General features: G+C 39.7%; 2 protein-coding genes across 4 annotated transcripts; one reads left to right on the forward strand and one right to left on the reverse strand.

The window, feature by feature from the left end:
• Positions 1-263: 263 nt before the first annotated feature.
• On the reverse strand, positions 264-15,963 carry LOC144646868 (uncharacterized). Of its 3 annotated transcripts, none has more exons than XM_078506569.1 (3): positions 15,861-15,963; positions 3,051-5,346; positions 264-2,218 (listed from the first exon to the last, which is right to left on the reverse strand). In XM_078506569.1, exons 2-3 carry the CDS (start codon positions 5,338-5,340, stop codon positions 459-461), a joined length of 4,050 nt encoding a protein of 1,349 aa, XP_078362695.1. In that variant the 5' UTR covers positions 5,341-5,346; positions 15,861-15,963; the 3' UTR covers positions 264-458. The 3 variants fall into 3 exon arrangements, with proteins under 3 accessions (XP_078362695.1, XP_078362697.1, XP_078362696.1); XM_078506571.1 differs by lacking the exon at positions 15,861-15,963 and adding an exon at positions 6,932-7,006 and having other exon boundaries at positions 3,051-5,351; XM_078506570.1 differs by lacking the exon at positions 15,861-15,963 and adding an exon at positions 6,927-7,006.
• On the forward strand, positions 7,090-14,224 carry LOC144646873 (glucoside xylosyltransferase 1-like). Its single transcript, XM_078506576.1, has 4 exons — positions 7,090-7,388; positions 9,380-9,677; positions 10,043-10,385; positions 13,047-14,224. Exons 1-4 carry the CDS (start codon positions 7,132-7,134, stop codon positions 13,343-13,345), a joined length of 1,197 nt encoding a protein of 398 aa, XP_078362702.1. The 5' UTR covers positions 7,090-7,131; the 3' UTR covers positions 13,346-14,224.
• Positions 15,964-15,976: the final 13 nt, after the last annotated feature.

Consider the following 15,976-nt stretch of genomic DNA (forward strand, 5'->3'; position numbering starts at 1 on the left):
AAGAGTACAAAACACAATTAATTTTGGATTTGTTTATACTCTGAGCACTAACTTTAAAAACCATAAATCACCAAAATTTGTGTACAAAGAGTGTTACTGATCTTGATTTTAAAGATGATGAATGTAGGTAATTAATGAATTTGTATGATTAAAGAAGTTAAGATCAATGACAAATTTTGACAAGATGAGCTGGTAAATAATGACCAGGACAAAACCTATTTTCTTGCAAACTTATATTTTTTTGTTTTGCCCGCGTATAACTCAAAACAAGTTACATTGTTTTACATCTAGGTCCATGGCCTAACCTTTTATGAGAAGAGATAACCATTCATTATCACACAGAAATAACCAACCAAAAATAAAACACTGGTTTTCTTAAAACACAAATGAAGGCTTTAAAGCACTAAGATCTTTATGACTGTCTTTTTCTGGTCTTTAAACCATGTCCTTTAATTGTTTCAATTTTTTTCCTCCACGACTTCAGACACTACCACTTCTGTTGAGAACACCACTTCCATTCCTTGAAACCAGTTCAGTTCGGTTTGCTTTTTGTACAAGTTTTCAAAGGTACGGATATTTTTCTGCACAACCTCCAATTGCTGTGTGATGTCTACAAGGCCTTTGGTCTGTATAGTGTTCCCAAGGATCCCACCATCATTTTGTGACATGGTGCACAGCCTATCAAACTCTGCGGCAATGTTCTCTGGTGTCAATTCCAATCCAGCATGACTCAAAGCAGCTATAAGACACTCAAATGCCATGCAGTCAACTTCCAACCACTTGGGGTTCTGCAGTGTGTCGGTTTTTGGTAGAGGGCTGGTAAAGGTTAGACTTGGGAAACGGCTCTTGATCACCTGAACTTTGTGTCTTGGTCGGAAACGGCGTACCTGGCGAGCTGGCTTGGTGGCCTTTGCAGCTTGAGCTGTGCCATATGGGTTACAGCAAAGGTAACAGCGGCACCTGTGAGAGCAACCAGACGCATTCCTATAACAGGCACAACGTGTAAGGTAGCCGCCCTCTAGCGTCAAGCAGAACTGGGTGCGCTTCAGGTTCTTTCCACTTCCTCTGCCACAGCTACAGGAGTAAGTCTGCTTCTGGATGTTTACACCCTCCTGGTAGGTCACAACCACTTCATTGTCGAGAATTGATGGCTTGCTCCTTGGTGTGAAAGGTTCAGCACTGGCTGCAGCATTGCCGGCTGAATCAGGTCCTGCGGTCACTCCCTCAGCTTCTGCATCTGCTTCCTGGGGTTCTTTATCATCACCGTTGATTGCTTGATTAACTACATCTTCTGCTATGGCTGTGGTTGCAGTATCTTTTTCAGTGACAGCTTCAGCTGTACCTTCTTCAACAGGGCTTTCCTGAGCTGTCACCTCTGCTGTTTCAGTGGCATCTGCAGTGATTTGATCTTCCTGCCGATTTAGATTATGCAATTCAGCCTCTGGGTCTTCCTTGGCTTCTGGTTCAGTCGCTAGTAAAGTTTCATCCTTTGTAGCACTTTCTGCAATAGCCTCTTCCATGGTCTCCGCACTCACACCTGCTTCACTGTAAGCCATTTCAATAAGGTTTGTGGCAGCTTCTACTCCTTCATCAATATCATTTGCGACTGCTGATGTGTCCAATGATGTCTCACCTTCTGTTTCTTGCATTGATGCGTCAATGGATGTGTCTTGTTCTGCTTCTTGCATCGATGCATCGATGGATGTGTCTTGCTCCCCTTCTTGCATTGATGCATCTATGGAGGTGTCTTGTTCCCCTTCTTGCAGTGATACATCTATGGATGTGTCCTGTGCTGAAGGGACATCTAAGGAATCATCTTGTTGTGAACAAACAGAATCATCAGCATCTGCCTCGCCCCCATCCTTGTCGTTCTCTTCCTGAGAATTGGCTGATTTTGGCTTCTTTCCTCTCTTCTTAGGAGGTTGATTGACCTTCATCAATGCCATCTTCTCTCTATATCGTTTTCTGCTATCCCTGCGTCTTGCCACAGGATCAGTCATCAGCTTTGGAAGCACAATGGAATTGCTAACATATGTACCAACGTCGTAAAACCCTCCAAAGCCTGACGCATTGTATGCGACATGGATACAAGAACCAATAATGATGGCATCTGACGGCACTACTGGGACAATAGGAAAATGTTGAAGGGAAGTGAAGACGATGATTGGCACTTTTAAAACCTTTGCTGCTGCAATTGGGAGCAGATTGGACATTTCAGCTGAAAGAAAGAAGTGAAAATATTTTCCTTTCTTACTAGTAGGTAAACAGGACTTCAGAATGTATTTTACAAGTAAAGGAGTATTGCATTGTACCAATGTTAACTTAATGATGTAACATTACCTTCCTACAAACAAGCCATGGCAGGAAACTTCTTGAAAAAGTGCTATAAATAAACATTATTTTACTGTCTATTGCAGTGAAACTAAACCACACAAAGTTTTCAAGTTTTATCCAATTCAGCTTTAGAGCTGCAATTTTAAACCTCCATTAAAGTATCTACATGACAGTATCTACCAGTATATCAAGGTTATATGCAGATCCAGATTTTAATGAAAATAGTGGCTGATCAACAGATTGGGTCATAAAATAACAGATTGGTAGATTTACATACCCCTATTCACTCACCCAACCTTTTGTTTCTATTGACTATGATAGCTCACTCAGGGCTTTGCCCTTTGCTAACTGTAAGCCAAAAGAAACCCCAAGCACATAGTCTAATACCAGACATGGTTACCAGTCAAGCTCTTGCCATCCAAAACATGTTTTTGCTTTAAATTCTGATTGGTATTTATTACTTGTTATTTGCTGCACCTACAGTCAACTCTTGTTATAGCGGACATGCTCGGGGCGTCGTTTAGTGTACGTCATAGCGAGAGTCCGTAATAGTGGGAGTCACTTCCAGTCAAACCACTTTGATTTGCTAGCGATCTGGATTTTGTCCGTAACAGCAAGTGTCCCCAATAGCGAGGTGTCCGCAAGGCGAGAGTTGACTGTATAGGGATGAGCTCTTTGTTAGTTACAAGAAACTTAGAAGCAAAATAATTTCTTACCTTTAAAATATCCCCTTTCTCTAAATGCCTGGGCTTCTTCTGCAAAACTGATCATGTGTGAGACCAGAAGTTTGCTGTACTCTTCTTCGCCTGCAATCCACTCATCGCTGATCAACTGTCGCAGCACAGAAACATTCTCCTCCAGGCTGCTTCCTTCATCAGTATGATATCCAATGGAGGCAAGGTGCCCCTTAACTGACTCAGATTCTGGCAAATCACTCCTCAGAATGGAGTTCAGCCCTGAGCTGACTGCTGTGAAAAACCCATCTGCTTCTGTGGTATCCTTCTTCTCAGAGAAGACCATCAGCTGATAATATCTCAGCGTTTCATTGAGCCTTACTTCATGGTTTGACCTGTCATCAATTGCACATTCGTTACGGCTGAACAGGATCAGAGAGCATGCCATGAGGTGCATTAGACGAGGATTGATTGACACTTCATGCACAGCCTGCGTCTTTAGGATCTCCCACACTGAGAGCAAATTTGAGGCTCTGGCGATCACTTTCTTGAGGGCAGCATTACTTAGACAGTTTTCACTACCTCTCGCCTGGATCTCTTTCTCCCTGTTTCCACCAAAAGCATCAAGTATCAAGCACTGCAGAGCTAGGACATCAAAGGAGTAATTGGCAGAGGAGGAGACGTCATTTCCATCCTCATCTTCAACCTTGACAATTCCAAATCTTTCAGGGCTTGGTGTGAACCCACTGACTTCCAGTGTTCCCTTGTACTTTGTGATTGGTCGCACAAGGGCACCTTTAGGTAACTGATTTGCTCTCCTCTCATTCCACACATACAGAAGTGTTGAAATCATGGCTAAGGCCATGTCAGCATTCAGGAACTTCCTCTCCAAGACAGGCTTTAACATGTTGTGCAGCTCATCAATATTTTCACTTCCTGGGGAGGCTGGAATTTCCGACAGACAACCTGAGTTCACATGAGTTTTTAACTGTGAGATCTGCCTCTGTGCCGCTAGGGTTAAGACCCGCTCATTCCCTTCAACGATGTCTTTCCAACCATCTACAAAGGCATCAAGGTTTTCATTAATGACATCTGGTGGAGGTGTTGTGTCATTGCGATTGTCACCCCTGTCTGTTGGGAAACGCAAGGCCAGGGCAAAGTCACGGACACAAGCTTTGGTCAGCTGATTTTCTTCTCTTTTCTTTGCAGGGATCTTCCTGATAACTCTGTGAACTGCTTTTGACAGTTCAAACTTGACTGGGATCTCCACGCCAAAAATTTCAGTGAACAGCTCTCGACTTTCACAACACTCTGGCACAAGAATCATCTCCAGATGTTTGCCTTGCCTCTCAAAGCGCTGCTGCAGTCCAGTCAAGACGTCTTTTACGTCATTTAGATCCTTTTCCTTCGTAAACTTCCAAGCTATGACTTGACCTTTTTCATTCATAACTGTATAAATGTTCTTAAAGTGGGTGATCCATTTCCCAGCTGTCTCAAGTTTTTCACCAATTGTTGTGGCCACTTTAAAGTAGTATCCAGCAGTAATACGTTTGGCTGACCATTCACTCATTCTCTGTATGTAGAACGGCTCATTACCTTCAAACATGTGTACAATGCTTGACATGGTTGTCTCCAAAGATGGTACTTGGGAGGTCTTGAACTCAGGAAATGGTTGTATAGTTGAGCGATCTTCTGGATTCTTTTCAAGATATGCCTTGACTTCTGCATCAAACTTGCATTTGCGGTCTTCGTATGCATCACGGTGCCTCTGCATCAAAACTTCTTCAATCTCATGAAAAGTCATACCAGCAAGCACACAAGAATGCACCCAGGTGGCTAGCTCATGGGTAAAACCTGTTCTGTGTAACAGGTAGAAAGGAACTTGGTAAGATGAAGGAATGTTCTCCATGAGTCGTGGGTCGTGGGAAATTATTTTGTGGCCTTTCTTGCAGGTGTACAAACGACTCACCAGCAGTGTACAGCCATCACAGCAGTATAGGGCTCGTGGAATATCCTGTGTTCCCCTTGAAGCCTTCCACCTTCCATAATTATTCTTGTTACTTGTATGTGCCCTAAGCACACAGACTTCACTGTCATGGATTTCATGAGGACAAGCTAACTCTGTCAGATTCGGCACTTGGCTTAAAGGATCCCAAAGAATGACTGCTGGTACGAGGAACTCGTTAGGTGATGGAGGGCCTGTCCTCTCTCTTTGGACTGGTATGGGTGGGAGAATCGCTTCAGGGGGGAGCCCACCGTCTGTTGTATCATACCTCTGAAGGAGTGACGTGAGGTAATCTGCTGTCTCAACATTCAATCCCTCCTTCTGCATCTTGGACTGGAATGAAATATTAACAAACCTGATTTTTATCCAATGAACCTAAACATGCAAATTAAAATTGTGCAGTCCCAGAAAAATCCACACTCGCCCCATGGAAGGTATTGGAAATTCGAGGGGGTGGGGGGTCCCAAAATTCAAAATTTAAGGAAAGAAGGGGCAACTAGGATCCAGAAGGGTGGGGGAACAAACCAAAGACCTCTGAAAAGAGGCGTATTTTCTGGAACAACACATTTACTGCTCATTAACACATATTTCTTTTTCGGCAGAGGTACGTAGAATAAATTTTCTTAGGATGTTGTTCTGAGTTGAGAAGGGGTGGATGGCTGAGCACCTCAATACCCTTGCATTTGTAAAATTTGTTCACTTTGAAACTAAAGTATCTACAATATGATTGGTACCAGTGGGGGAGGATTGGAGATTTAAGACTCAAGTCTCACGATTTTGCCGTGCAATCTCACGGTCTCACGAAAAGAAGACCCAGAAAAATCTCACGATAAACAGAGTCACAACCTGTCCAAGGAATCAATTTCTTGCATAATGTCATTTTTGGCTTACTAAGGCGATTGTCTTGTGCCAATTCTGTGTAACTATGTAGCCAGCACAAGGTATTTCATTAGTTTGTTCGCTAGACACACAATCAATAACCCTATATAGAAGACACAAGCCGTGAAAATAACGTTAATGTTTGGAAAAAACTCTTTCTCTTATTTAGCACCTGGTTTTAGTTATTTTTGTCCGCCAGTTGATCAATCTCCCGGTTTTTACCTGAAATCTCCCGAGTTTTTTTACCTCCATCTCCAGATTTTCGGTTCTTTGAGGTTGACAGGTCTGGAGTGGGGAGGGGAGATTTAGAGAACTAAATATGCAATAGCTCGCCATGATCACAAGGCATTCCTACACCTTAATACTTTGAGCCAGTAAAACAATCTCCTTGATCAACTCAGAATCCAACCCTTAGCAGGCAACTAAAGGATATGGAGTCACTTTGTGACACACGAAACCGAGAAAGACAGGCAGCTAATTAGATCCACGAATATTAAGCCACTTTGTAAAACGCGAACCCTGGAAAACTGCTGTTTTACAGCCTTGCTTTTAACAAAAGCGGCGCAAATTTCCATTCACAAAGGTTCCCAAGCTCCAGGAAGAACTGTTTTCCTTCAAATCTAGCATGATAGTACTTGAATTCACAGTACACGTGCTTTCGACAACCCGCGGCAAACGTTTTCTAAATTTTGCATATTTTTGGCGCTCAAAGCCACAATGAAAGCACAATTTAGCATTAAATACATCAAAGGCTAAACGAAAATGCTTTGTTTAACAATCACTCTCATATTCAGGGACACAGAAACTTTACAATCACTATCATATAAACGTGTGGGCAGATAAAACAGCAGACATGAAGCACTTCCCGAGTGTGAAAAACCGAAAACACTTTCATGAGGCCTACATGTCGCCTACTTTGCATACGGGTTGAAAACTTTTTTTCACCGTTTGCGACCTTTCCACAAAGTTGAGCGCACAAATCCATAAAATATACTTATAAATGTTATTTGGTGGCGTTTTAGGAGGGAACAGACCTTACCTTGAGGTTATTTTTCACGAAATTCGGCAAGTTATGGCGGAACCATCACGACTCCATGTGAAGCGTAAACGAAACTTGCCCAAGGAGCGGTTACCAAGTAGGGGCGGCTACTAAATCTTGATTTATTTACACGTACCATATAAACATGGATAAATATTTTGCCTGCAGCATGCCCTGCAGCAAGCCATGTCATCGAAATCATGGGATTTCGTTACATTTCCAGAATAGCAGTTGTTTTAGGTGTAGTTTTAGGAATAGTAGTTTTGTTGGAATTTGCGTTGCTTAATTTATACGTAAAAGAAACAAATGGGAACTTTCCTAAAGCAGAACTCCCAACAAATAGAATCGATGGAGTTGTTGACATTAACGACCCTGGGAACTTAAGGCTTATTTCAACTTTATCACCTGAAGAATCAAGAGTCGAGGAGCAGCAAGGCAAACCCGACGAGACAAAAAGGTAAATGGTGCAGTTAGAAATGAAGGAAGAGGTGTTTACTTCAATCTTCTGTTTCTGAATCAATTGTCTATAAGATTTCGAATGTAAACAAAAATGTCTTGTGTTATCTTTCTGGCTAGTTACACCACTTCTTTATATTCTTCTGCTGAAGCATCTTAATTTTAAATAAGGGTGGTAATCTTGGTGAGATTTTTGTATATTTGCACCATACTATTAAGCTTAAAGCTTTGATACAATTTTGTGAAGGATAATACAATGTATGAAAGAAATGGCGTTTGCATAATAAATTATGGGAATTCTTTTCGTAAGGCAGCTGTCTCCACCTGATAGCACCTAGGAGTACAGATTAATACATGCAATTTACCAGGGCAATGTGACAAAAATGCTTGGGAGTTGGAGTGTTGGGACTAATAGCTGTAAATTATTGACTAACATAATGTATGTATGTATGTATGTATGTATGCATGTATGTATGTATGCATGCATGCATGCATGCAATCTAGTCGAGTAGCAATCTTAGTTGCTTTGTGAAACTGATATTGAAAACTGGGGGTAAGTACTGGCGTGATTTCTTGCACTTTTGGTGTCCTGACACCATGTTACAATAATGATGATAAGCCACTTAAGCATGTAGTCAGATCATTCTCATCCCCAAAGCCCACAATATTAATCCTTCTGGACTATGCCATGTATTGAGACCTCTGGCCAGCACCAACACTTAAGTCCATGATTTGTGGACTCATTGTCAAATATGAGAAATCTGATTGGCCAAAATTACAGAACAAGTAATAATAACAGTATTTAGTATGCACTTAACAAAAGTCTCAGTGCGTTTACAATTGAAGTTAAAAATAGAGTAAACGATAAAAAATTACAATCAGATAAAAATACGCTTAGAATAACCTATTGTAATAACAAAATTATTGATAAAAATTAAAAATTAGAAAATAAAAACATGGCGTATTTGTTAAAAATATATCGATCTAAATAAATATGTCTTTATTTAAGTACAAAAAATTCAACAGGTAAATAACAAAGTAACACCACTCGTTTCACCTTCGTAGTCATGATTGAAAATATAAACTAACAGATTGAAAATAAACAGCGACAAATGCAATATTCATTTACAAATTTGTGCTAGTATTCAATATTTTTTATTTCCCTTCGCTTTCGGAATCTCTGAGGGCTGATACCTATCGAAGAAAGAGCAAGTTTAGCTGTTCTTTCTCACTTCTTGGCAAGTGCACATCTGTTGTTGCACAGTTTCCAGGATCGATTCCACAATGAAGCGGCAGCAATCCTTGCTGTCCTTTCACTTTGTCTGTTGAAAATGAAAACAATCACAAAGGCAAAGAGGTAAAAATTATTTCAGAAGTGAGAAATATTACTTACATATAATAGTTCAGTTTTCAAAAACATGCAAAATGCAGAAAATAGTCGATTGCTTAGTTAACTGTAGCTGACGCGTGGTGAATACAAAGGCAGCTTTTGTTGTCAAATTCTTTTCATAAGTTCGTAAGTATTCAAAACAAAATCCGACGACATGTTAAAAGAAGCATTCAGAATACAACTTTTCAACAACGCTGTCGTGAATGCTGCGTATTTTGAAGCAAAGAAAAAAAGAGCTGCAGCAATTCATAGCAAAGATGAAACAGGACTGTCGATTTTTCAAGTAGTACATCATGTAAGTGACAGCAAATGTATCCCATTAAAACAACGGAAGATAATTTTATTCAATTTTTCTTAGGCTGTATAGCAGGCGAAAGAGGTCTGCAAGGCCATAGTAAAGTTGTCATGAAATAAAATTCGACCAGCATTTGGACAACAGTCTGTTCCATGTAGGTAAACTAGAAAATGGCTGAGATTTACTGGAATTTCTTTACCAGTTTAAAATGTTTTCTTACCTGCTGTGCTGAAAACTAGGGAGAACACTGTAAATGTAAGTGTAGATTGGAACTGAGTAACATATAATTTTAATATCCTCTCTACAGAACATTCAAACCAGATTCTGTTATTCATATAAGTGCTGTAGTATGTGGAGAACGATCAGTGGAAGCTTCAACAATGCTCAAGTCCACCACATTGTTCACAAATAGAACAGTTCAATTTCACGTTGTTGCAGAGGATAACCTTCATAATGAACTAAAAAACACATTCAATGAATGGCAAACTGTTAAATCTGGACAAGTCATGTTCAAACTGTACTCTTTGCACTTTCCTTCTGGAGAAAATGCTGAAGACTGGAAAAAACTTTTCAAGCCATGTGCAGCCCAGCGACTGTTTCTTTTAGTAAGTATTTTCATTAGCATTTGCCATAAAATAATTTTGAAAAGATCAGTGGGAGAAAGGTGTAGTGGCCCATAGGGCATTTTTAGTGCAGAATGTACTATTGTGATGGTTTGGGAAGTTTGTTTTCACATGCTAGTTTCTCTTCAGTCTCGCGCATGGTTTGATGAATACAACTACTGTGATTCCCTGCGCGTGCGCTATAGAGGGAATCAGGTATTGTAAGCAGCTGGATAAGGTCACCTTCACTGATGTTAAGATTATGTGTGTTATCAAACCAGTTCCCATTGAAGGCTAATTCTTTGCCAAAATTAAAATTTCCTTAAAATTTGCAGCTCAGAACTTGCCAATTTGTTTAATTCCCGCAGGATGTTTTAGATTCCATTGACAGCGTCCTGTACTTGGACACAGATGTTCTTGTACTCAGACCAGTGGAAGACCTTTGGAACCATTTTAAACATTTTGACAATGTGCAGCTTGCTTCAATGGCACCTGAGAATGAGGAGACTGCACTGTCATGGTACCCAAGGTTTGCACGTTTTCCATTTTTGGGAAAAAATGGCATGAATTCTGGCGTAATGTTGATGAATTTGACACGAATGCGAGCATTTGACTGGACAGAAAAGATCCTTAAAGCATACCATAAATACAAACTCAGCCTAAAATATGGAGACCAAGACTTGTTGAATATTGTTTTCCATGACCATCCTGGTAATTCATTTTTTAAACTTCTTTTCAGTTGGTAGCTAGAGCACCAGACTGCTGTGCAGGAGGTCGTGGGTTCGAACCCCAGACCAGACCAACACTCAGGGTCTTAAAATAACTGAGGAGAATGTGCTGCCTTTGTAATTACATCTGCAAATGGTTATACATTCTAGTCTTCTCGGAATAGGATGATATTTACCGTAGGTCCCATCTCCTGTATCCTCAGTCTAATTTTAACAGGTGACGTTAAAGAACCCACACACTATTCGCAAAGAGTTGGGCACGAAGTTCCCGGTGTTGTGGTCTGGCCTTTGTGTAGTAAAATTACAGTATGTGTACAGTGCATTTGAACATTACATATGAAAAATGCACTATATAAAGTGATTATCATTATGTCTTAAAACATTAAGTTTATTAACCACCAATTGCATTATTTGATACGCAACTTCAGAAGTCAAAACACCTGCAGAAACGTTTCCAAGATTTCCATCAATCAAAGTTTGCAGGGGTTTCCAACAATGTTTGGCGCGAGCAATCAGGAAAGTGAACTGATGATAAATAAATTTTATTCCGCAGTCAAAACTCCTTAAACTTTTTTAACTGGTGCAGATTAAACCCATTTGTAGCTAAGTTGTCAAAAACAGCATAAAAATAAAAGTTACAAAAAGTTTACATTTAGCGAGCCATAAAACGTATCGCGACATTCAGTCTGGCACTGTCAGCTTTGTATAAAATTATTTTTTTGTAAAGATCTGTAAACTGTTTAGTTTTATTCGGCCTTGAAAAAGCCTTGAAATTGAATGTAAAGTCTCAAAAAAATCTTAAATATGTCTTTGCTGTGTACTAATAAAGTTCAATTTGACCAACTTTCTGTAGTCTTTTGTCGGCATAAAATTTATTTATCGCCGGTTAAACTTCATGATTGTCCATAGAAAACGTCATTTCAAACTTTGATTGATGGAAAACTTGGAACATTTCTGCTGGTGTTTTCATTTCTGAAGTTGCATATCAATGCAAACGGGGGTTATAATTAGCCACAAAAAGACAAAATGAACTATAACGTCTTGAAAAGGGAAACAGGAGGACTAGGCCAGTGTTGTGTTATTGTGCCTTGTGTCAGTGTCCCAGGGGGGGTACTCCGGCCTGTAAATGACGGGATGATTGAAGGATTTTTTTGGGTTTGAAATTTTCGATTCCGGGATTTTTTTTTGGGTTGGAAAATTTGGCAAGTATTTTTTTGGGTGACTTGATTTAAATTGGGGATTTTTTTGGGTATTGAAAATGAACTAAAGTGCCTTGGGGCGGCCTTCGCGTATTTATGGTATGATGAATAAACAAAGAGGAGCGTTCAATTTTTTATGATTTTCGTGTGATATTATTGCCCCTCATGGCAATTTAGGGGTAATTTGACAAGGGATTTCTTTGGGGGTTATTTTTGGTCCAGGGATTTTTTTGGGTAATGTCGAAAGACTAAGTGATTTTTTTTGGGTCCTGAGTTTTGCCTCTGGCGTACCCCCCTGGAGTCAGTGTAGCCTGCAGATGGGATCCGATGCCTATTGTTGCTGCATTTGCAGGCTTCCTAAAGAAACTGAATACAACATTAATTTACACCGTCCCGCTTTCAGCGTTACGTGCATATTTATCTTTCTACATCCATCTTTCAACATCGTCTTCCGATGTGCTGTTTGAAATGGGCCAATCAAAACCGATGCGTACCAGAGGTGGTTTCATACAAATGAGCCCACAAGTTCAGAAGGTCATGCTAGTGGGCTGTGATTGGCAGATTTCGATCCGTCTTGTTTGTTTAGCACGTCGAAAGATGGATGACATGTCGATAGAAAGCAGCTACCGTATTGACTCGAATAAGTGCTGTGGCGCTTATTAAATTTTTCACACCTCAAGTGCAGCGCTTATTCGCTTATTTAAAATTTGGACGCCAAAAAGAATCTAATCTTTTTTTTAATTTTGATTGTCAATATTCGTCTCTTTCTGAAGAGAGAAGTGGCGCTAGCTGTCCTGGCAAAGTTCGCGGCCTTCGCAACATTTACAGAACAATGTTTTGTAAGAATGTTGGATAGCAAAACTAATGGGCGAGCGGTAAAACAATCACTTTGAACTGCAAAACATTGCTTTTGATGAAAAGAAATGTCCAAGTTTGTTTAAGAGTTGCTTTATAGTGCTGTTTTTAGCTAAATGGAATTCCTCGAATAAGCGCCGCTTTGGGACTGCAGCGCTAATTATTCGAGGGCGGCGCTTATTAACTTTTTTGTCCCAAACATGGTGCTTATTCGGGGGCGGCGCTTATTCCAGTAAATACGGTATGCACATAACACTGAAAGCACCTATCGTTATATAACCCATCAGTGTTATCAGCAAGCAGTGATAAGAGGAACAAGTGAGGTACACACTTGCAATTATTGCAAAGGAATTTCGCATCTGTTATTCCAAAAATAATTATTCAAAATTAGTCCAAGCCCAATTATTTGGTATGTGTGATAACTGTGAAGTATATTGACAGGTGGAAATTTATATTACAGTAATATAAATTTCCACCTGTAACTGTAACCGGTTGTAATGAGACAGCAGTTACATGGGCTCCTGAGCTGCTCATGCTGCAAGTAGTTGTATAATTATACCAGGTCCTTACAAAATTCAATTTTCCTTCAGGGTTATTGTACACTTACACTTGTGATTGGAACTACCGAACAGACCACTGTATGTACGGAAACAACTGTGGCCCAGCCAATGACAATGGCATCTCAGTTATTCATGGCAACAGAGAAGTGTATCACAACACCAAACAACCATTCTTCAAAGCTATCTACACAACCATCAACAACTTTAAACCTGGTGATGACAAGAAATTGTTAGCAAAGAGTTTGGCAGAAAATCTCCATGCTGTGTCTGATACATACTGTGGGCCAATGATTGAAAGTGCACTAAAATTTCCAAAAATGTTTCAATAGTTCAAGGGTTTTTTCTACCTAGTACAGTGTCAAAACTGATATAGTTTAACCTCTTTATAACTGCACATGGCCACCCTGGGGCAGAATCAAAAGGCTGTTGTAGGAGGCTTTCAATAAGGCTGTGTTCACACCTGGTGCCTGGAAGTACGATCTTGGTTGGGCACCAATGTGAACATACTATTTTTTCAAGTACCTGCACCAAAATTTGGGAACATTGCCCGTGCCTGATGAGTACAAGGTCGAGACACTGAAGGGTACAGGGTTGTCGTCTAAGGGCTGGCTGCTGGCTAATTTCACTGGCTAAACAAAACTTAAATCTGGCTGAAATTTTTACATGAAAACAAAGACTTTGGTAAGCTTTAGAGCTGCTAAGATGAGAAAAGCCAGTTGAGCTTGTTGATGAGCCGGCATAGTGTTTTCTTAGCTACATCCCTGAGGGTACTTGCCAAATGGGTACTTTGCTTTTCTGTGTCTGAACCTGGCACTATTTTCTTTACGGTGCCCAGAAACCAGTGCTCCGGCACTAAGAGTGAACACGGCCTAAGAGTAAAAAAGTCTAGATTATTGTACGAAAAATCCTGGCCTTTGTAGAGAGTTGGCCACAATAGCAAGGAGACCACTAGTGGAGGTTGAAATGTATCATATTTTGACAAAAAAATTGATTGACACATAGTTTAGTGAGTCTAATAATTAACATCCGTGGAATGACTTTACCAGTAATTGTCAAGCAAATTTTGGCTCCCAAAAAACAGCACTTTATGTGTACACTTAGGTATAAAATATAAAATTAATGTAGGTAGAATTTTCATCTTCGGAGGTGTATGCATAGGATATAAATTATTTTCTTTTTAAGCAACCTCGTTTTATGGTGTGATTGTGATAGATATGTAAAATATTTAAAACATAATTTAAGAACTTTGACTGATAGACAGATCAATAATAAAAGCAGTTTTTATCAAAACACTGTCAGTTCCCGATCGGTAATGGTTTTTAATACATTAATAAGAAAAACACTCCTAACTGGAGAGTATTCCTGATCATGAAGATCAGACTTGTCCAATTGCAAAAAATGTTTCTACATTTAAAGGGACCGTGTCACGGATTTTAGTTAAACTTAGGCATAGGAAATGACCATCAAATTCATTTAAATATATATTTAATAACCTCTTAAAACAGTAAAGGAATATTTAAATAACACACCAAATGCAAAAGAATTAAGGTACAGATGGCTAAAAGTGTTGAAGATTGAAACGGATTGCGATATCAGTTTTTGAAATATGGTCCGGCGGAACAGTTTTCAAGGTTAATCTTGTCTGCTTCTAACTTGAAATTATTAAATGCCCGGGAGACACATTAGACTGCAATGGAGCAATGGTTTTGTCATTTAGAATCATAGAATTTTAATTCTTTTTCTTTGCAAACATTTAGTTTCATAGCGAATATTTGACAAAATTTAATAACATAAAATTAGCTTACCCGTGACACAGTCCCTTTAATGAGTTCAGTTTTATTTACGTGTAAAAAAGTCACAAAAGTGAAATACACAACATGTGTACCATTTTTCAGACTGAGATGTTTCAAACTTAAGTGGAACACTGTTGTAAAATCTGTACACACGTGCTATCACCCAACAGCTTATGCCTGGGGGACGTTTCTTGCCAAACTTTCTTTTCTGAATTAGGAAATATACTTTTGTGACCATAATATATTTTTGTGCCCTTAAAAGTTGATTCCTATAGCGGCGTAACTGGGGGTATTTTCATGTTAGTGCTTTGGTTTCGGCTGGGAAGTGGTGAGAAAAATTCTCATTTCACCTTGCGGCTTCACGTTGGTAATTCTAGACTTGGCTGCCAAAACCAAATCACTTGGGGCAAATTACTGGGCTTATTTTCCCCAAGTATTAAAACCAAATATAAACACTGTCACACTGCTGTTCCGAAACTGATCACTCTAAGAAATGTCTTGATCTGTCTGTGAAAAATTTGAAACTTTGAATCCCTCATCATGTCTCTTTGTTGTCAATTTGTATTAACTCAGGATCAGTGTAACTCTTTCCATTTGACATATTGTCTCTGTGTTGTAGAGTTTTTCTGGCCATGCTAAGGGCACCCTCGCGTGTCCCATTTCCTCCAATACAAGCGTTCCCCACCCACTTGCATGAACAAATATACACCCCTTTACTCCACTCAGTGCACTGAGTGGTTCATCTCTTATGCCACGCCATTCTTCTAACAAGCTAAGCCTGAGGAAGAAAAAAATAAATAAATGAGTTATTGTTGGTAAAAATAAATAAATGAGTAATCTTATAAACGTGTAGGCACATAAAACAGCATACATGAAGCACTTCCCTCGTGTGGAAAACCGAAGCCACTTTCATGAGGCCTACATGTCGCCTACTTTGCAACGGGTTGAAAACTTTTTTTCACCTTTTGCGATCTTTCCACAAATGTGAGCGCACAAATCCATAAAATATACTAATAAATGTTATTTGGTGGCGTTTTAGGAGGGAACAGACCTTAACTTGAGGTTATTTTTCACGAAATTCGGCAAGTTATGGCGGAACCATCACGACTCCATGTGAAGCGTAAACGAAACTTGCCCAAGGAGCGGTTACCAAGTAGGGGCGGCTAC

The sequence above is a fragment of the Oculina patagonica genome, chromosome 3 (genome assembly GCF_052425735.1).
Source record: "Oculina patagonica isolate OP01 chromosome 3, crgOcupat, whole genome shotgun sequence".
NCBI classification, from domain to species: domain Eukaryota; kingdom Metazoa; phylum Cnidaria; class Anthozoa; order Scleractinia; family Oculinidae; genus Oculina; species Oculina patagonica.

Excerpts from the sequence above, each read along its gene's own strand:
- LOC144646868 (XM_078506569.1), bottom strand. The coding sequence starts at position 5,340 with ATGCAGAAGGAGGGATTGAATGTTGAGACAGCAGATTACCTCACGTCA. Across the intron at positions 2,219-3,050 it reads AGAAAGGGGATATTTTAAAG|CTGAAATGTCCAATCTGCTC; the intron begins GTAAGAAATTAT and ends TCTTTCTTTCAG.
- LOC144646873 (XM_078506576.1), top strand. The coding sequence starts at position 7,132 with ATGGGATTTCGTTACATTTCCAGAATAGCAGTTGTTTTAGGTGTAGTT. Across the intron at positions 7,389-9,379 it reads AAACCCGACGAGACAAAAAG|AACATTCAAACCAGATTCTG; the intron begins GTAAATGGTGCA and ends TCCTCTCTACAG. Across the intron at positions 10,386-13,046 it reads TGTTTTCCATGACCATCCTG|GGTTATTGTACACTTACACT; the intron begins GTAATTCATTTT and ends ATTTTCCTTCAG.